The sequence below is a fragment of the Glandiceps talaboti genome, chromosome 12 (assembly GCF_964340395.1).
Source record: "Glandiceps talaboti chromosome 12, keGlaTala1.1, whole genome shotgun sequence".
NCBI lineage: Eukaryota > Metazoa > Hemichordata > Enteropneusta > Spengelidae > Glandiceps > Glandiceps talaboti.
Window position 1 is genome coordinate 4,474,943 of NC_135560.1, and position 24,918 is coordinate 4,499,860.

General features: G+C 34.6%; 2 protein-coding genes across 2 annotated transcripts; one reads left to right on the forward strand and one right to left on the reverse strand.

Moving 5' to 3' along the window:
• The first annotated feature begins 4,011 nt into the window (after positions 1-4,011).
• LOC144443797 (CDGSH iron-sulfur domain-containing protein 3, mitochondrial-like) lies at positions 4,012-8,019 on the forward strand. The gene is made up of 3 exons (XM_078133343.1): positions 4,012-4,223; positions 6,267-6,383; positions 7,418-8,019. Exons 1-3 carry the CDS (start codon positions 4,173-4,175, stop codon positions 7,577-7,579), a joined length of 330 nt encoding a protein of 109 aa, XP_077989469.1. The 5' UTR covers positions 4,012-4,172; the 3' UTR covers positions 7,580-8,019.
• A 5,176-nt stretch (positions 8,020-13,195) lies between these two features.
• On the reverse strand, positions 13,196-24,683 carry LOC144443623 (G kinase-anchoring protein 1-B-like). The gene is made up of 9 exons (XM_078133168.1): positions 24,507-24,683; positions 21,930-22,067; positions 21,085-21,162; positions 18,569-18,751; positions 18,159-18,272; positions 17,682-17,783; positions 16,339-16,402; positions 14,261-14,331; positions 13,196-13,577 (listed from the first exon to the last, which is right to left on the reverse strand). Exons 1-9 carry the CDS (start codon positions 24,681-24,683, stop codon positions 13,461-13,463), a joined length of 1,044 nt encoding a protein of 347 aa, XP_077989294.1. The 3' UTR covers positions 13,196-13,460.
• Between the last annotated feature and the right edge of the window lie 235 nt (positions 24,684-24,918).

Consider the following 24,918-nt stretch of genomic DNA (forward strand, 5'->3'; position numbering starts at 1 on the left):
AGTCTTACCTTATATAGACTATAATGAGATAGTCTTACCTTATATAGACTATAATGAGATAGTCTTACCTTATATAGATTATAATGAGATAGTCTTACCTTATATAGACTATAATGATATAGACTTACCTTATATAGACTATAATGAGATAGTCTTACCTTATATAGACTATAATGAGAGTCTTACCTTATATAGACTATAATGAGATAGTCTTACCTTATATAGACTATAATGAGATAGTCTTACCTTATATAGATTATAATAAGATAGTCTTACCTTATATAGACTATAATGAGATAGTCTTACCTTATATAGATTATAATGATATAGTCTTACCTTATATAGATTATAATAAGATAGTCTTACCTTATATAGACTATAATGAGATAGTCTTACCTTATATAGACTATAATGAGATAGTCTTACCTTATATAGACTATAATGAGATAGTCTTACCTTATATAGACTATAATGAGATAGTCTTACCTTATAGTATAGACTATAATGAGATAGTCTTACCTTATATAGACTATAATGAGATAGTCTTACCTTATATAGATTATAATGAGATAGTCTTACCTTATATAGACTATAATGAGATAGTCTTACCTTATATAGACTATAATGAGATAGTCTTACCTTATATAGACTATAATGAGATAGTCTTACCTTATATAGACTATAATGAGATAGTCTTACCTTATATAGACTATAATGAGATAGTCTTACCTTATATAGACTATAATGAGATAGTCTTACCTTATATAGACTATAATGAGATAGTCTTACCTTATATAGACTATAATGAGATAGTCTTACCTTATATAGACTATAATGAGAGTCTTACCTTATATAGACTATAATGAGATAGTCTTACCTTATATAGACTATAATGAGAGTCTTACCTTATATAGACTATAATGAGATAGTCTTACCTTATATAGACTATAATGATATAGTCTTACCTTATATAGACTATAATAACATAGTCTTACCTTATATAGACTATAATGAGATAGTCTTACCTTATATAGATTATAATAAGATATAGTCTTACCTTATATAGACTATAATGAGATAGTCTTACCTTATATAGACTATAATGAGATAGTCTTACCTTATATAGACTATAATGAGAGTCTTACCTTATATAGACTATAATGAGATAGTCTTACCTTATATAGATTATAATGAGATAGTCTTACCTTATATAGACTATAATGAGATAGTCTTACCTTATATAGACTATAATGAGATAGTCTTACCTTATATAGACTATAATGAGAGTCTTACCTTATATAGACTATAATGAGATAGTCTTACCTTATATAGACTATAATGAGAGTCTTACCTTATATAGACTATAATGAGATAGTCTTACCTTATATAGATTATAATGAGATAGTCTTACCTTATATAGACTATAATGAGATAGTCTTACCTTATATAGACTATAATGAGATATAGTCTTACCTTATATAGACTATAATGAGATAGTCTTACCTTGCATAGACTATAATGAGATAGTCTTACCTTATACGCTTCAACTGATTCATCATATTTGTCTGCATTGTAATACACTTGACCTTTGCGGTAGTAACCCTGGTAACCAAATAAAATAGACCATATTAATAAGACACCCAAAATATACACTATGCAAAATAAAAAACAATAAAAGTGGCACATGCTGAATTTGTAATATAAATTAGATTGGGCATGTTTTAAAAACCACCACAAAATTAATACCTTTGTCTTTCTGAAGTTGGAACAATGACATCTCGCAAAAGCATTTGGCATCAGATTGCAATATTTCACAAAAGGAAAGACCCCACTTAAAACACGGAGTACAATTTTATATTATTACCATATTCATGAAGTGTAAATCTGTGTAAAAAGGTATGTTGTTGATATAACTTTATTTTATTTAAAAACTAAAAACCAAGGTCAATAATGAAAATCAATTCAAGCTAGAACAGGAGTATTGCACAGTGTGTGAACTTTGACATCCAGTTTGATTCCCTAAGTACATGTATTACAGCATAACCTTTGACCTTACCTTGGACCATTCTGGTTGTAATTTGATTGCACGTTTTGCATCCTCAAGTGCCAAGAAATGTTGAGCCATCTTGAGAAAACACAATGATCTATTGGTAAGTACTGTAGCATCATTTGGGTCCATTTTAATGGACTCTGTGTAGTGTATGATTGCACTGTAGTAATGTTTACGTTTGGCATCTGTGTTACCTCGTAACTTGGCCTCATGTGATTTCTGTCTCCTCTGTAAAAACAAAACAATATAATTTGTAGATACAGTCATACCAAATGGGATACTCTGCAGAACTCCATGATGTACGGTTGCAAGTGTGGTGTACTCTGGGTATTTGGATGTGTGCTTGCAGTGTTCTCTGTACCCATGCAGTAGAAAACACAGTAAAGCACAAGTACTATGGCGCTTCATTGGGGCCTTTATTATGTACATCTTATTTGACTCGCCTCGACAACTTATTTGGCAACTCGACATCTTATTTGATTCGTCTCGACAACTTATTTGGCAACTCGACATCTTATTTGATTCGTCTCGATAACTTATTTGACTCGCCTACTCACGTAGCATAGGGTTCTGTTATTATTACACATGTATATCTGAAACAGCAAATTTCAATAAAAATCGTCAAATATCACAACGCGATCACACAATTTTGTGTGCAGTAAATGATCACATCCTCATTTGTAAATCATTTGCATACAGGTACATGTATACAATAATGTTTTCAGTATTTGCACTGCAGTGCAAATACCACTAGTATACCTGTGCACCAGTGCAAGTAATCTCTGCTCTATGTGTAATGATCTGAAGTACCTGCCTACAAATACAATCTGAGTAACTATTTAAACTAGTAAATGTATTGATTGAATATTAACTAATTAACTACATTTTCAATCAATGACTGGTTTATTCTACTATAGCTTAATTCACGGGCACTTTTGAAATATTACTTTTATTTTATTGAAAGTTTAAACCAAACTACAAATCACATTTCCATAATTTACATAAATATTGAATTAAATTTTAACTTTTACATGTAAGCAAAATTCACATTGCATGTATATTAATGTACAAACAGATGGTCAACATGCATGTAACATAATTGAGTATATATATGATAAAATAATAATCCAAACTGTAACTTTTGGGAAGCGTCAAGGATGGTGATCAATACACCAAATGAACACTTTGAATAGTTCTTTCCCCATACTTATTTTCTTTTCAAGCTCCCTGGGTTATATATTAATTTTTAAATATCTATTAATTTCTTTGTACTGGCAACAACAGATGCATGTACAGACACATTTAATTCTGAAATTGTACCCTGCAGCACAGGTAAACAAAATGATAAATATTTGCGTGATAATGCTAATTCATACCTACTTTTTCCTAAACAAATCATTAAATTTCGTATGCATCTGTGGGTGTGCATACTTCTAGTTGTCACACTCATGTGTACCTTGTCAGGGACGGTGTCATAAACACCTCCTACGATCGAGTCCCAGCACTAGCTACTGATTCATTGCGAGGAAGATCGAAAACTTGGGCCATAATCGACAATCGAAGAGTTATTACCAGCAATGCATGTGTTTTGTCTCATAATATAACCTGTACTCCGTTGATTTTGTCTGTGTCGTCATGTTCATGTATTGCATACCATTGTGAACTTTAACACATTGAACTGTAGTAAGTTAGTGTGTACACGAGTTTCATTGAAATGTGAGCAACCCCCAAAAATGCTGAAACTTGCAAAATTGTTATTAGGAGAACTTACCGATCTGGCCATGACTGTAAATAATACGGAATAACGATATTTTATCACTAGATATGTTTTACGAAGTTTAACACAGGTAAATTTCGTAAGTCTTCATCAACTGTAACACATGTCGTTGTTTATCTCCTGGACGCAGCCATTCTAACTAATCATATATTACTGCGCACAACTACTGCGCAGTCAATGGCATTTCGGTTTTGGCCCTCGGTGTTGACCTCATCACTCTGGTCAAACTGAATGTAATCTTTGTACAGCGACAACTTCACTTGAAACGTGTATTTCGCGAGAACGTCCTCAGTCTTCGTTCATTGTCTTGTTACTGTACACATTGCAGCATCAAATTAATTAGCAATGTCGTGGATTGCACGATGTCGACCAGTCCTTCAGGTCATTAATCAACAGGTAAAATGCTATCATCAGATTAGACTCACGTCAGTATTAGTCATAGGCACTCGAATGAATCTGTATGCATAGTGAATAATAATTATTCACCACACATTTTTAAAAAATTCATAAAGATTGATTCGAATGCATATGTTATTAGTAGTTCGGCGATGAGTTGAAGTGTAATGTCTATAAATGAGGCCTTGTGGAGTTGTGATAGTATTGGTTCCATAAATGATGTGTGTGTGTGTGTGTGGGGGGGGGGGGGGCATGTGGATACACATTTAAGAAATGGTCCCATTTTTACCTAAGCAACAAGTTTAAGACCATAGCAACAACCAAATGATGGTGTATATGGCAAAGATAACAGGGGTGGATAGGCAAGTTGAAATGCCTTTTTTTAAATGACATCATCACCAAGCAACTTTAGAAATTACACATAGCAACACTAAAATGATGGTATTGCATGTGTAACAAGGATATATTGGTATGTGGATAAACATTTTTTTTAAAGACGAACTGGTGAGGGCATTCGCATTGTGGCTTTACATTAGAGGTGAAATTCTTGGATTGTCACAAGATGAACAACTGCAAAAGCAGTTGCCAAGAATGTTTCAACTTGTGCTACAACGCCATTGGCGCTATTTTCTTTGATTGAAGTTTATTTCTTGTTGACAATATCCTAATTACTCAAATCCATTCTTCATATTTTAACTATGTAAATATAACTACCTAAATTAACATTACCGATACACATCCAATTTATAGTTCAAAGTCATATTACAAGGGCAGCTCTGATATTATTAATAATTTGTGTCAAAGACCTTGATATTTTCATAGTAAAAAAGTAATTACTACTAGGGGTATACTATATTGAGGGAGCTCTAACAAGTAGTTACTACTAGGGGTATAATATATTAAGGGTGCTCTAACAAGTAATTACTACTAGGGGTATAATATATTGAGGGTGCTCTAACAAGTAATTACTACTAGGGGTATAATATATTGAGGGTGCTCTAACAAGTAATTACTACTAGGGGTATAATATATTGAGGGTGCTCTAACAAGTAATTACTACTAGGGGTATAATATATTAAGGGAGCTCTAACAAGTAATTACTACTAGGGGTATAATATATTAAGGGAGCTCTAACAAGTAGTTACTACTAGGGGTATAATATATTGAGGGTGCTCTAACAAGTAATTACTACTAGGGGTATAATATATTAAGGGTGCTCTAACAAGTAATTACTACTAGGGTATAATATATTAAGGGTGCTCTAACAAGTAATTACTACTAGGGGTATAATATATTAAGGGAGCTCTAACAAGTAATTACTACTAGGGGTATAATATATTAAGGGAGCTCTAACAAGTAATTACTACTAGGGGTATAATATATTAAGGGAGCTCTAACAAGTAATTACTACTAGGGGTATAATATATTAAGGGAGCTCTAACAAGTAATTACTTCTAGGGGTATAATATATGGAAGGAACTCTAACAAATAATTACTACTAGGGGTATAATATATTAAGGGAGCTCTAACAAGTAATTACTACTAGGGGTATAATATATTAAGGGTGCTCTAACAAGTAATTACTACTAGGGGTATATATTAAGGGAGCTATAATATATTTTGTAAGGAATTTAATCTTAGAAAATAAATTTCATTTAATTGTTGTCAGTGTTTTTCACACTTCAACAAATGTTTTTAAAATGTGCCAATTTATAATTGAGGGAGTACCTTAGTTGAGTATGACCTGGACAAGAATGATATTAACTTCTAATACACACAATCATTTGACATGTTAAACTATATAGAGGACTCACTGGAGAAAGAATCACCTCTTTCTTCAACATCTAATATCTATGATTTGCAAACAAGGACTTGACATATCTTATTTCACATTGATTTTTCAAGTAGAATGCCGTGATAAAATCGTTTTAGAAATTAAAAATCCAAAATAAATATCCTATCCTTATCCATAGGGCCACATTACTCTATTGAAATGACACATTTTCTATGCATTAAAAATTAGAAGTATTGTGATATTGACAGGTAAGATGGAATGGAACAACTCCAACTGTACTGATTGCTGCTAAACATCCATTCAAGTTTTCCTGTGAAGCAGATAAATTATATGCATGGTGTTTCTGTGGAAGAAGTAAAAAACAGGTAACAGTCAACAACTACCACAGTGACCTGTGGGCTGATAAATTTAAATAGAATGAAATCAACAGCCATTATGTAAATTTGTTTTGTTTGGTCATTTCTTTCACAGGCTGTCCTTTATATCATTTGTATATTTTATTGTCAATGACTGGTTTTCTTTTTATTTTTATGCTCTCATCTGTCTTGATGTGCACTATTTGTTTATGTTTTTGTACTATTTATGTGATTTCTTGTAAAACCTTTGAAGAGCAATCAATCAATCAATCAATCAATCAATCAATCAACTTTATTTAAAGTTGGCCTTGGCCAATCTTCCCTGGGGCCCTCTAAATAAAAATAGTACAAAAAACAAAAGCAACAAATACAACCTGTACAATAAGGACATACATGCAATAAACAGCACAAGTGTCTAAAACTTTGTCATAAAAAATTTGTAACAGCCACATGTGAAGGAAGACAGCAATATTCTATTTCTCACTTCAAGTGATAAGGTATTCCAAATATTTGCACCAGAATTACTCTTATTCTATTCATAGGTCGAGGTACTAACAAGTCATTGTTTTTACTTGATCTAGTTCTATAATTTTGACAGTTGTGAAATACTTAGGACGAAAGGTGGTTAAGTCAGAAAAAAACAGACTTTGGCAGAAAAAAAAACTAATTGTGTGTTTCCGATAAGATAGCCTCAGAAAGTAGGGTAGGTAGGTCAGGATTTTATTTGATTTGATTTTTATCTTTTGTTTTTATTTTTGAAAAATATTCCTTTGACCCAAAAACAAACACAATGTTACTGTCAGTCAGAATACCCCCATCTGTGATAGTTTGATGAAATATATACAGACATTGCTGGGGAAAGAAAACAGACATACATGAAGGTCAAGAAGACAAAGAATTTTGTACCTTTATATTTTTAAAGAAATGTTTAGCGTCAGTCGGGTTAATATTGGAAACACACTTTTTTATTTGGCCTTTATATCACAAGGTAAAGATAAGAGTAATAAATAAATTATGTTTATCTTTCTGTTTGTTACCTACAGCCACTGTGTGATGGCAGTCATAAAGGAACTGGATTAAGGCCAGTCAGGATCAAACTAGACAAAGCTAAAGATGTGATGTTTTGTGGATGTAAACAAACAAAAAATGCTCCCTATTGTGATGGTTCACATAAAAGTGACAGTGTACAGAGTGCCCAGATATGACGGTTCAGTGTCCTCCCATTTTGACACATTTATCAACTCAGCTCCACCCTTAAAAGTGACAGTGTACTAAGTACCAAGATGTAAAGACATGGCATGACACATATATCAACTTACCTGTAGCTCCTCCCACTTCGTCATTTTCAGTTTGGAATGTTTCTAGTGTAAATCCAGTTTGATACATGTATATCAGTATACTCCTCCCATTTGTTAGTTTTGACAGGATAAGATGACTTCCTGTGATAGGGCAGTGCTAAAGCTTTCTTGTCTGTGATTCCTTATTGGTAATATGTATAATGGAACAAATCTCTAATGTATGCGAGTTTGGTGTTTGTATTGGCCTTGTAGTTCTATTACCAATCATCACAATGCTCTGCAGCTTTTGGCCTTATCACTTTTCACATATAGGTGGGTATTAGTTCAAATACTGGTATATTCATACTTAATATCATGTAAATGAAGCAAAATGAATAAAGAACAATTTTGCTAATTTCCTGTGTGCATGCATTTATTGTATAACTGCTAGTATGATGCCGTTATACTTGTATTGTATATGTACAGAATACAAGCTGGTTACAAAAAGGGAAAGTAAGTTAATAAGTAACTGGGATCATGGATTGATGTGAATGCAATTTGACGATTGGTGTGTACAGAAATTACAGCTGTAGTAGAAAAGAAAATCTAGCAAAAATATTGTCAGACCATACAATATGCCACCAGATGTAAATGATTTGAGAGTGTAAATGGTATGTTACCGTGACACATGTATACCTCATTCTCGCAAACCAGTTATTATTTCTACCACTACATATCGAAATAAAAGCTCGTTAAGAACGTTGCCGTAAAACAGGCCATGGTTTGCGGCGATGGTATACCTTAAAGTGGCCATATGGATGGGGATTGGGATTTATTTTGGATTTTTAATTTATAAAACAATTTTATCATGGCTTCCTACTTGAAAATCAATGTGAAACAACATATGTCAAGTCCTTGTTTGTAACTTAGTACATTGCAAAAAGCTAAAAATATGTGTAAAAAGGTTTGTTATTGTACCTACAATAACAAGTTTACACATTTATTAATCTTTTGCAATGTGCTAGTTACAAATAAGGACTTGGCATATGTTGTTTCACATTGATTTTCAAGTAGGAAGCCATGATAAAATTGTTTTATAAATTTAAAAATCCAAAATAAATATCCAATTCTTGTCTATATGGCCACTTTAATGTGAAAACTAAACATAAACATGAGTCTAGGAGCATTTCAGATAAAATATTACGTTCCAAACCACTCTACATGATGTGCATATGATGGTAAATTCCTGTAATAGGCATTGACAGAATGTAATACTTTGAAGACCACTAGTTCACATGGTTCAATGCATCATCCCCATGGGTGTAAATAAATGACGGGGCACATTATTGATGGGTTTGCATTTCTACAAATACCACAGGTCCCTTTGAGATGACTTGATTATATAGATTGTACCACTGTATCCCCATGTCTTATTTTCACATACACACTTGCATTCAGGTTACAGTGGTTGATATTAAATGATATTAAAGCTGAAATGGTCCTTGATTTGCCAAGTGTTGTATTCAATATTTGTGTTTAGTTTTCATTTGAGGTATACATTTGTAACTTGTATCATAAGATTGTGTGCAGAGCTCAGTCACTGGTGAGATGTTAATACTTAACAAAACAATATATGGTGTAGCAGTTACACCCAGTACAATCTGAGATCACTTTTGACAAGCTAAGACAGAAACAAATAGTTATTGTGATATGTTGATGATAATCTATCAATGGACAGTGATGTGATTACACTAACAGTAGCGTGGTTGTCTTGGTTGTCTTTGGGTCAATCCAATGTGGAAAAGTGTAGCGTTTGTTTCTCTAGACTTCTAGTGTATATTTCAGAGGCCTTCCAGTCTGTACACTATCTTGATTATATTATGATTATATCAGCATCACCAAGGCATCACTATCACCCACTTATACACACACACACACACACCACAATATCATTTTAATTTGTATCTGTCTTAGCTAGTGGAAACTAAGGGTACTGCAGTCATAAGTTGTAGCTGCTGAGACTGTGACTTCAAAACTTTAAGACTGTCACACTGGAAATGAGGAGTCAGAGAGAACAGGTTGACTTTAACAGTGAGGTCATACTGGCCATCTTTATTCAAATGAAATCTTGTGGTCCAGCTCACGTAAAATTTGACAACTTGTTTAAAAAGAAACTCCATGGTGAGATGAAATCACCTTTTAAAATAGGTGTTTAATTCTTAAGTAGGGGATACTTGAAGGTATGATCAGAATATGGAAAAGTACACAGAATTCTTCACCACCTCCTCTCAATACTCTGTAAACCTAACAAAACCTGTTCTGCCTAACTCTACAAAACTATGGAGAGTTTACCTAAATGCCTAACTTTACAACATGATGAATTTGCCTAACTGAGCAAGGCAGTACATGCTTGCTATCCAAATCTGTTATAGCATACTGCCATCCGGTATGAGCTTCAAAACGGCAGTGACTTGGAGATGTCAAAGTAAGCCAGTGTGCAAGGAAATGATAAAGAATAATTTGATGTGATTGGCTTACATAGACACCATTCCCTGCCATTATATGAACTATACCTTCACTTGAATATTAATTTGACCCATTTTAATCTATTCAAATCTCAATTCCATATGAAAACAATGGATTTAAGATTGGCTTACAGAAATCACATCATGATCTACAGTCAGTCCTATAAAAGTCAGATTTTAAATCCATGGTGAGCACAGTACAACTAACATTTTTTGGAAATGTGCCTCATTTTAGTAATCAATGATCACATCAAAGTTTTGTGATTAAAAAAATTAATACATCTTTGACAAATGTGTTGTAATCTGGCCACAATTGATATGAGATATTGATGAAACAATATTTTGCTGAGTCATTTTATAGAAGCAAGTGCAGTGGGAAGTTTGCTTTGAATGGCTTGGTCGTTGAGGGCGCTATTTGGGAGAATAATATATCTGTTTATTGACATGATAAGTGTCATTTCATATCAGTCTTCCAGATATGCACACTTATATATGAGATTAGTGACATCAGTGTACTCAGCCTCTAATTCTTAGACCTTATCTATGTACTCATATCACAAATGAACACCATGTGTTCTGCTCTTGAAAAATTATGAAAAACTCTACAGGGGAATCGGGATTAGCTGTATAAAAGAGTGCAACATTCTGTGGAAAAGGCAATCCTAAAACATGCCAATGATGACATTCTGCTGTAAAAACATATATTCATTTTTAAAAACCCAACACATTTTCTATCATCCGTTGTTCAAATGGGTTTCCTTTGTTGTAAATTATAATGAATGGCTGTGTTCTAAAATTTCAATTTGAGTTTTCATTATCAAAACAGCCAGTTACTGTGGTTTAAATTACATGTTTTTTTCAGAATGACTTTATTAAGAATTACCTGTAATCATGGCAAACATTACACACGATTTAACCATCACCTCATATGATACCACCACTAGAGGGTGCTATAATACCATGAGAATACTACTAGTACGGAACATCTGTCCTTGCAACATTGCTAGTCTACTGGCAGGATAAGTGACTCTACATCAGTTGTGTTATCAATCAAAATCATTCATCCTGCCAGAAGAGAGACTACACAGGCTAGAGATATTTCAAGATACTGTTACAGTAGTTTTATGTATTTAAGCACTGGATTTATTTTAGCTGAATAGGAGCAAAAGTATTTTCCATGGAAATAAGTTCCACTAACATACATACATACAGTTGCACTGAATATGGCAGACTGATAGGATGAATTCTTTACAAGTAGTGTTTACTTTCCCATTGCACTGTCTGATAAGTTGAAGTACACCTGGCATGTCCTAAATTGCTATTCCACTAAATTGTTCAAGTGCCAAAAATACACACAACTATCGTGATCCATTTTTTCTGAATGTAACTTTTGAAATAACATAACTCTACATCTCTCATGTCAAAATCATACAGTGTGCATCTGGTTCTGATAGAAAGACTGGTTGCCAAACATGTGATTGACTTCAAGTGAACTCACATACAACAATGACATAATTGAACATTTTAAGAACACGAGATGTTTTAATATGATTTGAAAGATATGGCAAGAAAGTTACAATAATTGTCAAAGGGGCACTCAGCTGAGTTTATACGTTTTTGGATGTAATTGTTACTCCATATTTAAAAGGTACTCGCAGTATTCAACCTACTGAAGCATACTTAACCATAACTTACAATTGACTGAACTGAAACCAGGTGTTAAAGATATAACTTACAAATGATCTCTGATGATGTAATTTATAATACATATGACAAGAATGTCAAGGAAATCCCTGGTGTGCAATCAATTACTCTAACAATGCCAGAAGATGATTGTTATGTCATAGAAGGTATGTACTGACATCAACAATATACTAGAATAGTTGGATGGAGGTTTTTATGTAAGTATTTATGCTTGTGAGTAAAAAGTTCATAAACTCAGCTGTGTCACTTTAACATCATTATGATATTACATCGTATTTGGCACAGCTGTCTTTCACACATTTTGAAAGCTTATAAAGTCATCGTAGTTAGGTCATGATATAGTTTCAGGAAATATTGTTTATCGGATTGTTTTTACATAAAAGCTAGAAGAAATGACTTCTCTATGTTGTTTTCCTTACAATGTACTACTAAAGAGGCGAGTTGAAAATGGCTTCTTTTAAAAAAGTACATTGTGACTTCAAACACCTGCAGATCACATGATAGTATATATAGAACACATGATAGTATCTATAGAACACATGATAGTATCTGTAGAACACATGATGTCTGTACAACACATGATGGATCTGTAGAATGAATTATAGTATTCACGTAGTGATATCTGTAGAACACATGGTGATATCGGTAGAACACATGGTGATATCTGTAGAATGCATGGTGATATCGGTAGAACACATGGTGATATCTGTAGAACACATGGTGATATCGGTAGAACACATGGTGATATCTGTAGAATGCATGGTGATATCGGTAGAACACATGGTGATATCTGTAGAACACATGGTGATATCGGTAGAACACATGGTGATATCTGTAGAACACATGGTGATATCTGTAGAACACATGGTAGTATCTGTAGAGCACATGGTGGTATCTGTAGAACACATGGTGGATCTGTAGAACACATGGTGATATCTGTAGAACACATGGTGGTATCTGTACAATACATGGTAGTATCTGTACAATACATGAAGGTGTCTAGAACATATGAGAGTATGTGTAGAACACATGATAGGATCTATAGAACAGCATCTGTAGAACACACGACTGTCTGTAGAACATATGAAGGTATCTGTTGAACACACAAAGGTGTAAATAGAACATTTGAAAGCATCTGTAGAACATATGATGGGGTTCTAAAAATGCATGGTAACATATGTAGAACATGTGATGGTATCTAGAATATATGCTGTTATGTGTAGAACATGATGGTATCTGTAGAACATGATGGTGTCTGTAGAACTCATGAAGGTACCTGAAGAACACATGAAAGTATCTGTAGAAAATATGCTGCTATCTGTAGAACACATGATGGTGTCTGTAGAACACATGTGGTATCTCTGGAGCACATGAACATATCTGTAGAACATATGCTTGTATCGGAGGAACACGACAGATATCCACAGATCACATGACGATGATAACTGTATAGCATGTGACAGAGACCTGCAGCATTGAAGGTGGTGACAAAATCTGACAAGATGCCAAGGTCTGTACAACAACAGTTTGACCTTGCATTTACTGTAACTTTATCAAACAGTTCTGTTGACAGCTGACTACTATTTCTTCTTGTCTTGGTGATGATGTGGATGATGATGTTGATATTTCTGTACTTCATTCCGTAGAGCACTAACTTTTGATCTTTCTTGTTCTAATGAAGTGTGAAGTTCTGACACCTGTAAGGCAACACAAACATAAAGTTGAACACAAATGAGAACTTGGACTTAAGTAAGTAGATTCATAAAGGTTACAATATTTACTACAGATGTGTTGTTACTATCAACACTAAAACCATACAATATATGTCCAGTCACAATAGCTCAGGTATTGGTAAAAATTTAGAAGAGTGAAACAACTGTACAGTTCATATCCATTTTGTATTCAAGCCAGGGAGTCAGTGTTAGGGTTCAAGGCTATAGTAATGCTCCATATTCTGGTTATTTGAAAAATAAAAGATTTCCTGGTTTGGCCATTGGGGGCAGTGTTCATGAATCTTTTGGGGCAAGACGTGAGGGTCAGACTAGACAGCACACACAAAGTTACCACTCATTTTCCATGTAGTTCTCACTGTACTGTTTTATTAGCAACTACCAGTCAAAAACATGCCTAATCACAAATTGAGTCACTATTTAAGATAAGACTCTTTTACACACATTTTGTTAACACCTTTGCCCATTCCCAAGTTTTAGACCTCACTTGGCCAAATCTGTATGGGGCACCCTCTTGTGATCTGTAAAGTACTTGTGAAATGGCCGGAACTTTGGTAACTGGATTATGGTGTATTGAGTTATACTAGCTAGCATAACACCTGTTACAGTATCACTATTTGTAAAAGAACAAACACATATTTAATACATACCTGCTGAGTTAATTCATCTTTCACAGAAGTAAGTTCATCTACTTGTTTAAGTATAATAGCTTTTTCTTTCACTGAAAATAAACATGGAAATAATTTCAACTGCTGTCATGATGAGCGAAACTTTAACATACACAATCAAAGCTCAGACATTTTAATAGAACTAATTAGATGAACAATCAAGTACAACATGATATCAATCACTGATACACTGAGATTTGATTAGATTGACACTGAAATATGAAATGATATCAACCAGGTAAGTGTCAAACACTGAGATTTGATTAGATTGACACTCAAAAACGAAATGATATCAACCAGGTAAGTGTCAAACACTGAGATTTGATTAGATTGACACTCAAATACGAAATGATATCAACCAGGTAAGTGTCAAACACTGAGATTTGATTAGATTGACACTCAAATACGAAATGATATCAACCAGGTAAGTGTCAAACACTGAGATTTGATTAGATAGCATAAACACTATCAAATTATACTCCATCAAGATTTAATCAGGTTACAATGTACTACTAAGGTGCCTGTAGTTTTGACAAACCAAAATCTAGACAGACACAAACTAACTATTATTGTAGCATGTAGTGCTGTACGTTATAACATGGGTGATAGTGATTAATAGAATCCCACACCCCCAATGGGCTGAGATGGAATATCTTGCAGGCGAGTGTGAGACAAAAATTCCCCAACGAGTGTGAGATATTCCATCTCTGCCCATTGGTGTGTGGGATTCTTTTTCTTATGTCCATTTTTCATGGTAGGAAAACAAGTTAAAACCAGGTTATTAGTATTACTGATTGAAATCACAACACCAAGGACATCTTTAGTTTGTGTGTATGTTTTGTGTAACTCCGCAAAAACGTAGTGCCTTTAATTCACATTGTTTTTCATAAAAATTAATTCCAAATATCATGATATTGAGATCAAGGCTTCATTGACCTATATACTACTACTTGTAGTACTAGACAAGCTAAATTTGTAAACATTAATTAATTTGTTGCAATACATATACAGAGTATGACCGAAAATTCTATCACTGTTACCATGTACCAGAACTCAAGGTACACAAAGTGATGGTTCACTTTCAAACATCATCACTATAGAATATTGTCAGTGCATGAATGTTAACAATTAATTACTAGTATGTACATGCGCATAAAATGTCAAGTTTACATTTCATTTTCGAGGTCATCATGGCATAAAGCAGGAAAACGGTTCTGATGACTTGTAGTCGCTAGTCATTGGCATTTCTACGGTTGCACTATGTATTAGTCACGGTACCAGTACCCACGGTGATTCGATCATTACGCGAATTATTTTTCACCTGAAGTGTTGTCTCTAAGGATGAACAATCAATATGTTCCAAGGGGTTTAAATTCTCCATTCATAACAAAAACATGAGAATCCTGCCTAAATGCGTCATCAATATTTTATCATCATAGGTGCGGCGTAAATGTCAACATTATTAGCCCATTCACTTTGTTATCGTCTGCTGGAATGCACGTAGTTCTGGTTCTACATTACACATTCTATTCGTCAATCAATACCTACACCTGCTGACTACGAAACGTAATAAACCAATCAGCAATAGGTTTATAAAACAAAATTTAACTCGCGCATTGATACAGAGTGTGAGATTGATTTGTTCTGACACCAGCTGTCCCACACTCTCAGCATGCAGGAATGTGAGAAAATGGTCTCTTGGTGATACAAATATAATCACCCCGTAATCAAGACAGTGTAATCACAGAAAGTCTCTGAAAGTATATACTGGAAGTATATACAAATACATCATAAATGTTGTGTGGGTTTTACCATAAACTAAATCATTCTACTGTGGGTGTAATCATTTATTATTAGCTTGTCAAATGATATCAATAAACTAATATCACAAATTTATTCAATTTATTAGATTTGAAAGTAACACTATATGAACACCCAAATATCCAAATTTGATAAATCTGCAATACAAACACCTGGAACTGTTCATAAAATTATTTCACCAGTTTGAAACACCAATACTAGAATAATAATTTGGTCATGAAATGAAACAACACACTTACTTTCTCCTTGTGCTAGTATAAAACACAGTTGTTTATTTCGTTTCTTAACCATCTGCAATTCCTCCTGGAAATACAAATAAAATAGAATTTTATGTACACGCTGTATGAGATTATATTTAATGTACAAGTGCTACTAAAAATGTTGCTACAACAGTCAAACATGTATATCTAACACTAAAGTTTCTTATAAGTGTAGTGTGTACAATACATGTGTATACTGATACATACATACATACATACATACATACATACATACATACATACATACATACATACATACATACATACATACATATAGACAGTGTAGTGTGTGTGTATACCTGGTAACAGGTGTGGTTAATAGAAAGTCCTACTATATGATGGTGTTTGGCTGATTAAGAAATAACATTAATAACACAACATTTAACAGAAACAGGGCCCTCACAGACTAAATAGTGTAAGTTTGTGTAAGTTCTACTCTACATGCTAACTAGCCACTTGAAGAGTTCTGATAACTCAAATGACAGAACCTCATGACGTACTCAGTGTATTTGCATGAGTGCTTGCAGTGTTCTCTGTGGCAGTGCTTTCACAAGAGTAGCAAGTGATAGTGCAGCAGAAAACACTGCAAGCATGAGTGTAAATACCCCTGAGTACCCACACTTGCACTCATGCAGCATGGCATTGTTATTATTACATATGTCTATCCAAAACAACAAATTTCCATAACAATGACACTATGGGAATCACCCGTTTTCATGTAGAAGGAACGATCACGACCTCATTTGCTTATCATTTGTATGCAAGTATGCAGTAATGTTTTCGGTATTTCACTGCAGTGCAAATACCACTAGTATGCGTGCACACCAGTGCAAGTAATCTCTGGTACATAATTATGTAATAATGGTTTTTATCCTGGGAACAACTCTTTTCTTCTAAGTGAACAGACATTAAAGGTGAACACAATTGAGGCTTATTTCATCTTATCTGCATTTCATGTGCTTAGGAAACAAAAAAAAGTTGTATTTTCTATCAACCCTGCATCACACATACCGGTATGTCCACGATGGTTTCTGGTTTCATGAGGCCTCCCCTAACGTCCTAAATCAGTATGATATCCACATGATGTATTCACATTTACAGAGACAAATCGCACTGAATCTTACCTGGGGTTGGAGTTTTGGATGATTTTTAAAATTGGGCTAGTCTGTGTGAATATGTGTGTGTGTGTGTGTGTGTGTGTGTGTGTGTGTGTGTGTGTGTGTGTGTGTGTGTGCACACGTGATTAATTTACCTTTAATAGGATGGTTTTATAAATTGGGTTAGTGTTTTATAAATTGGGTTAGTGTACATAATTAACTTACCTTTAACTTTGCATTATTCTCTTGTAATTCTCTAATTTCTTCATCTCTTTTTGATAGTATATCATCAAATTGGACTTTACGTACACTTTCAGCAGCAAATTTCTGTAAAACAATATTAGTAAGTACATGTATACCAAGATATTGGCACTTTTGTTTTTGATTCTCCACATCTTCATTTTTGCTGCTCAATTCGTTATCAATTTCTTGTCAGTGAGCATACCCCATGGAAAACATGTCAGTGTATGAATACTGGGAACGATGGACAGATTACATTATCTAGATCAAGATAGGTAATAAACAAAACTAGAAATATACATCTATCAGTTTTACAGGTGGATTGTCAAGAGGTAAAAACAATAGATGATGTTAGTCTGGCTTAGCAAAGTACAACAGGTATAAATCAAGCATATTTCTGAAGCTAAAAAAATTGAGAATTACAATATCTCTAAAGCAACGACAAGGACAGTACTAAATTACCTCGTTAGCTTTCCTAAATTGATCCCTCTCCTCTCTGTGTAGTAACTTCTCTACATCTTTGTCTACTTGATGGAAAAACTCATCACCTTCTGGTAGTGCTGGTGATTTCTTAGCCTGGTGATAGTAATAAACAAATAGTCGTCATGATATGATATCCAAAATGCAAACCAAAAGATGAACTCAAACTAAATGAAATAGGCTGGAAAAGTTGGATAATTTCTATTACGTTGATCTACAAGAATTAAAGAGTGACTTTTTTATTGTGAAATGTACCTTGGAAATAAATTGCATAAAGTTTTGCTTTTTACTTTGTTCAAGAAAAACTCAGACTCATTCTCAGTTCAAATCACGTAAAATATTCTGGGGTCAGTGTATAAACTTTTGATCTAGACCCATACCACTATACTTACCTTGGGTTGTGTTTGAACTACTGCTGGTTGTAATATTTGATCTAGACCCATACCACTATGTAATTGTTGTAGAGTGATTGTGGTTGGCTTGTCTTTTTGTAAGTGCTTTCTCCTCTCTTTACGATTTATTTTATCTCCACTTGCTGGCCCAACGTCTTCTATTTCCTCATCATTGTCATAAAACTAGAAAACACCAGATATAAGAAAGATAAAGAGTCAGAAATTGAATGACTGTGTTGTATCAGATGGCAAAAATGTAGATTAGTAGACTGATAGTAAATAGATATATGATTTCATTTAAACTAGGGAGTTAAGGTTAGAATTAGAAATAGGGCAAGACCCTCTAGCATATAGCTGATTTGTATCATCCATCACAAATCACTGTTCAGCATTTGCCCCTTACAAATATTCCTGTGCAAGCATCAGAATACATGAACACACAGCTCTATTCTAGGATCAGTAGATTGTCAGCCAGTTTTGGAAACTCTTTACGTAAATACACAAGCAGCCCGTCTTGTGTGAATCTATACCTTAAGCCATTCTGATTGGCTTATGTGAATCAATACCTACATGTACACTACCCATAAAACAAAACTTATCTAGGAACTATCCAATGATGACCCATCACTTGATGAGGTGGAATAATCACCTCAAAATAATTGTAGAATCCTCACACACTCAGTAGTGTTACAACTGTACTAAATGGCAATGTGTCATTTTCTGGTTACCCATTTATGGATAGTTTTGAAGAGGTGTCACCCAAGGGCAAGTTAGATTATGAAAAGATGTAGGCTAAAATTATGGTAACTCATGTGAATTTCTATAACTAAACATCCCAAACAAAATATCAAGCAAAAACTGTGGGGACTGATGGAGAATACCTCTGCCTTTAGCTGTCACAGCTTTACCACATAAAGTGAGATGCCAAATTGTGCACAAGATTGTGAAGAAAACACCAATCTTGTTGTTGATTGTGGTAGACTACACAAGTGAGTGATAATGATGCCCTGGTAATCAAGATAGCAGTAACACTGAATGAGATTGAATGTGTCGCTACTTGAGGAAAAACTAGCTATAAGAGACACCCCCCTACAGTGAGTATAATCATATCAATGTCTATTTATAGCGTTTATCACCATGTGTCACAACAGTAGTTTGAGTTTGTGTCTGTGTCATTACTACTAGTAGAGATGGGTGGTTTGTGTCTGTGTCATTACTACTAGTAGAGATGGGTGGTTTGTGTCTGTGTCATTACTACTAGTAGAGATGGGTGGTTTGTGTGTGTGTCATTACTACTAGTAGAGATGGGTGGTTTGTGTCTGTGTCATTACTACTAGTAGAGATGGGTGGTTTGTGTGTGTGTCATTACTACTAGTAGAGATGGGTGGTTTGTATCTGTGTCATTACTACTAGTAGAGATGGGTGGTTTGTATCTGTGTCATTACTACTAGTAGAGATGGGTGGTTTGTGTCTGTGTCATTACTACTAGTAGAGATGGGTGGTTTGTGTGTGTGTGTCATTACTACTAGTAGAGATGGGTGGTTTGTGTCTGTGTCATTACTACTAGTAGAGATGGGTGGTTTGTGTGTGTGTGTCATTACTACTAGTAGAGATGGGTGGTTTGTGTGTGTGCCATTACTACTAGTAGAGATGGGTGGTTTGTGTGTGTGCCATTACTACTAGTAGAGATGGGTGGTTTGTGTGTGTGCCATTACTACTAGTAGAGATGGGTGGTTTGTATCTGTGTCATTACTACTAGTAGAGATGAGTGGTTTGTGTGTGTGTCATTACTACTAGTAGAGATGGGTGGTTTGTGTCTGTGTCATTACTACTAGTAGAGATGGGTGGTTTGTATGTGTGTCATTACTACTAGTAGAGATGGGTGGTTTGTGTCTGTGTCATTACTACTAGTAGAGATGGGTGGTTTGTATGTGTGTCATTACTACTAGTAGAGATGGGTGGTTTGTGTCTGTGTCATTACTACTAGTAGAGATGGGTGGTTTGTGTCTGTGTCATTACTACTAGTAGAGATGGGTGGTTTGTGTCTGTGTCATTACTACTAGTAGAGATGGGTGGTTTGTGTCTGTGTCATTACTACTAGTAGAGATGGGTGGTTTGTGTCTGTGTCATTACTACTAGTAGAGATGGGTGGTTTGTGTCTGTGTCATTACTACTAGTAGAGATGGGTGGTTTGTGTCTGTGTCATTACTACTAGTAGAGATGGGTGGTTTGTGTCTGTGTCATTACTACTAGTAGAGATGGGTGGTTTGTGTCTGTGTCATTACTACTAGTAGAGATGGGTGGTTTGTGTCTGTGTCATTACTACTAGTAGAGATGGGTGGTTTGTGTCTGTGTCATTACTACTAGTAGAGATGGGTGGTTTGTGTCTGTGTCATTACTACTAGTAGAGATGGGTGGTTTGTGTCTGTGTCATTACTACTAGTAGAGATGGGTGGTTTGTATCTGTGTCATTACTACTAGTAGAGATGGGTGGTTTTGGATCTAAAAATACTTACTGCTGATTGTTGTTCAAATTCCAACTTGCTTTGCATTATAGCTTTCTCTAGGTCTTTTTCATACTGACCTGAAACATACTGAAAAATAAATGGCACAGTAACACAGCTGACAACACTGACAATTGACAACTACCTAGTGTATACATTGTACTTCTAGTTGGTCTTTGGGTTGTCCAAAATCCATGCAAGAAAACTAAGTTTTGAACTAACACTTTCTTGGTAAAGGATTTAGTCCAATTTTTTTTAATGTAATTAAATATGAAATCATTCAATCATATTTCAAAATTAATAAACATTTTCTTTGATGTATCAATCTTTATAAATAAAGCTCTTGACCAAAAAAACAACAGTCAAGGCAATGTCAAAGTTAGTCTGCAAAATACAACATGTCATGCTACCCTATAGAGACCACTTCGTTTGATTCACTGGATTTAGAAACTTAATAGGCCTGAACATTTGACAGTGTTCCCCCCACTGTAGAGTGCTAGTACCATCCTAGCTAGCCAGGACACCATACTTGACAGGTTTCTGCCATGCTTCAAAAGTGTTTTACCATCCTTGAGCTTTAGTGATCTTTGAATGACAAAATCATAATACTTTCACATGAAGAGAAATGGCAAAGCATAAGGCAAATTGCATGTCATTGATATGTAAATCATTATGCAAATTATCAACCATCTCTGCAATCTACCTGGGTAGAACACTGGGATTCTTACAGGCTATATAAAAGTTTTCAAAGTAATACTAGTTTCCTGATTCCTATTTGGATCAACAACTGCAAAAGACATCATCACTGATGAATACCATGCATTGTGAGTTAATAAAACAGTGAAATTAATACTCACCTCTTTATCTTTCTGACTCCACTCATCCCATTGTGGGCCATTAGTTCTCTTCTTGTCTTTACCCGAGTTACTGGATCCTGGTGCTCCTGAAGATCCTGGTACTTTGGGTGGAAGCTTAGAAAAGGCCAAGTCTCTCAGCTATGGATTCAAGACAGTTAAAAATACATGTACAAGCTGTTCATGAAATGTTAAAGAATAGTGGCACCAGTAAGATCTGAATGCATAAATGTGGTATGTAGACTAAGCTAACCACACAAAAATCTTCATCTTTTTGCTTTATAATTTATATATCAAGTATAAAATATAGATAACTACCTATAGGTAGACTGTAAGATGCGTCATGTTACTCTGCCCTCACCGACTGAAAGAGGTTGACCGATGGGTGAGGGCGCCCTATCATGGCATACCTCACAGACTATCAAGTAGGTATCAAATCATGAATACCTCACAGCAACATAACTGATCCATTGTTTTCAATGGTTGTCCATAATAGTCAAGGCTTTCTCAATTTGTTAATTACTTACATCACACTTCTCAATTATTGATGCAAGTGTTGTTGGGTTTTTTTGACAAATTTGAAAATGTCATGTTGAGTCGAGTGGACTGATTTACTATGGTAGAGATCAACTTATCTACATATTTATATTATTATACAATTTATTGTTACCGTATGTTCTTCATAAGTACTATGAACTCCGAGGTACTATGTATTTCCTTTTGCTATATCACTTTGCTGTCAAACATTGTATATAACTATGGTAGGGGACAGGCTTGAATAGCTGTAAGCTAAATCTCGATTCCCCTATTTACCCACGAAATAGTATTTTTGTATGTGTATCTGTAATGTTCATTTGTGCTTTTGGGTAAATAAACACTATATATATATATATATATATTATTACTTCTTTATTTGAGGCCATCAACATATCCCACAAAATACAAAAACATACAGATACAAAACAAAGAATAACTATTATACAAACATCTTACAAGTTACATATACAATGATTACAGTATTCAAAGCCCTACATACACCTTCTTGACAAGACTATAAAAGATAGTGGTTTCTTTACTGTGATCAGTTTCAAGGTGTCCCATGTATTAATTTTTTTTTTTTTTAATTTAATTTTCAATGATTCAGTCATTTAGTTTTCAAGTGACAGTACAGGATTTCACATCAATTTTGGATTAAGGGGGACAGTAGCTATCAATCAGATTTCGGATATCACAATAATTATCTCACACATAAACTAATAAATGCAGTTAGCACACAGAACTAGTCTAGTTCCTATAGAGTATTGTTACAATTTACACCTCCACTCACAGTCTAGTTCCTATACAGTATTATTACTATTTACACCTCCACTCACAGTCTAGTTCCTATAGAGTATTGTTACAATTTACACCTCCACTCACGTCTAGTTCCTATACAGTATTGTTACTATTTACACCTCCACTCACAGTCTAGTTCATATACAGTATCATCACCATTTATACCTCCACTCACAGTCTAGTTCCTATACAGTATAATTACTATTTACACCTCCACTCACATAGTCTAGTTCCTGTACAGTATCGTTACTACATGTATTTACACCTCCACTCACAGTCTAGTTAGAAACCATGTAGGCATCCAGACTAACACGGAACATACATGTACAGTACACTACACTGGTTTTATTGGAATACAATCTGAGAATCACAGAGACATCTAGATTAGAACACAAAACATCAGTTGCCAATATGTAATTATTTTCATAATATTAAAGTCAAATCTCATACAAAGGTATGCATTCTTAACCTTCTATTTTTTCAGGTCTACATTCATTTTTGCACATTTGCTTATTTAGGAGTTTTGATTTTTGCATATAGGACAGATGAATACACCTCATTCATTGATTCAAACTACAACTAGTACAAATTGAAACAACCTACCAACTCATCCGCCACAATTCCACTATAATGGTAATCTTTTTATAGCTACGTTATTTTTTACAAAGCCATTTAAAAAAAACAAAGGTTTAATACTGGGTTAAAACCTTTGCATCACTTATATGCATTTAGATATATTGGATTACAAACGTAGCGTATTTTAGTGTTGTAGCATGTATGTGCTGATCAATGGGTTTTCTTGACATGGTAATATTGCTTTGCACATGGCACGATTGTGAGCAGTGAAATTGATAGGTATACTAGCTTCTAATTTGTGTCTATACAAAGATTGTATTAAACATAGACATTATCACAGAAAATGATGAAGCAAACAATGTGCTAGAAATTAGAATCGTGTCATTGCGCTTAAATTGCCAGTCACCTCACATGACCCATTCAAAGAGCCAATCAAATCGAAATGATTCTCGTGCATGTCTACATGCTGACATGCCCGTTCAAATAGACCTATCAAAGAGAACTGAAATCGTGTTTTGTAAGCGCACGATTTGCATTTGAAAGACAAATTGTCAGCGAAAGATCACACACCCCTCAATTTCTTTGCACATGTGAACAAAAACACCGGACTGAACTTGAATCATAAAAGTTAACGATAAAACTTGGTTCGAGGTCAAAGCATGCACTGACCTGAGCATTTTCGGATTGTATTTGCTGGCTCTTCTTCTTCTTTCTGGCTCGTTTCTTGGCACTATTACTCATTGTCGGCTTGTCTTCCTTTTTCGCCAAAGATTGTTCTTCGTTGTCGGAATCATCGATATCTTCAACGTGCAAAGCAGCGAATCTTGAAGTACTCACGGTCGCCATGTTCGTGGTTTGACTCTCTCTGCAACGCCGTTGGTGGCGCCGTTGTTAGGCCATCGATACTGCTCAGAGTGCAATATCTTGCGAGAGAGCATTTAATCATCTTGATAAACAACTTATACTTTCAAAATAAAGTAGTGTAATTGCTAGGATTTGTAACAGCAGCAACAACAACCATTTATATCATACTCAAATTTTTACTTTGGTTGCCAAATCTAACCATAAAAAGTGCCTGGTA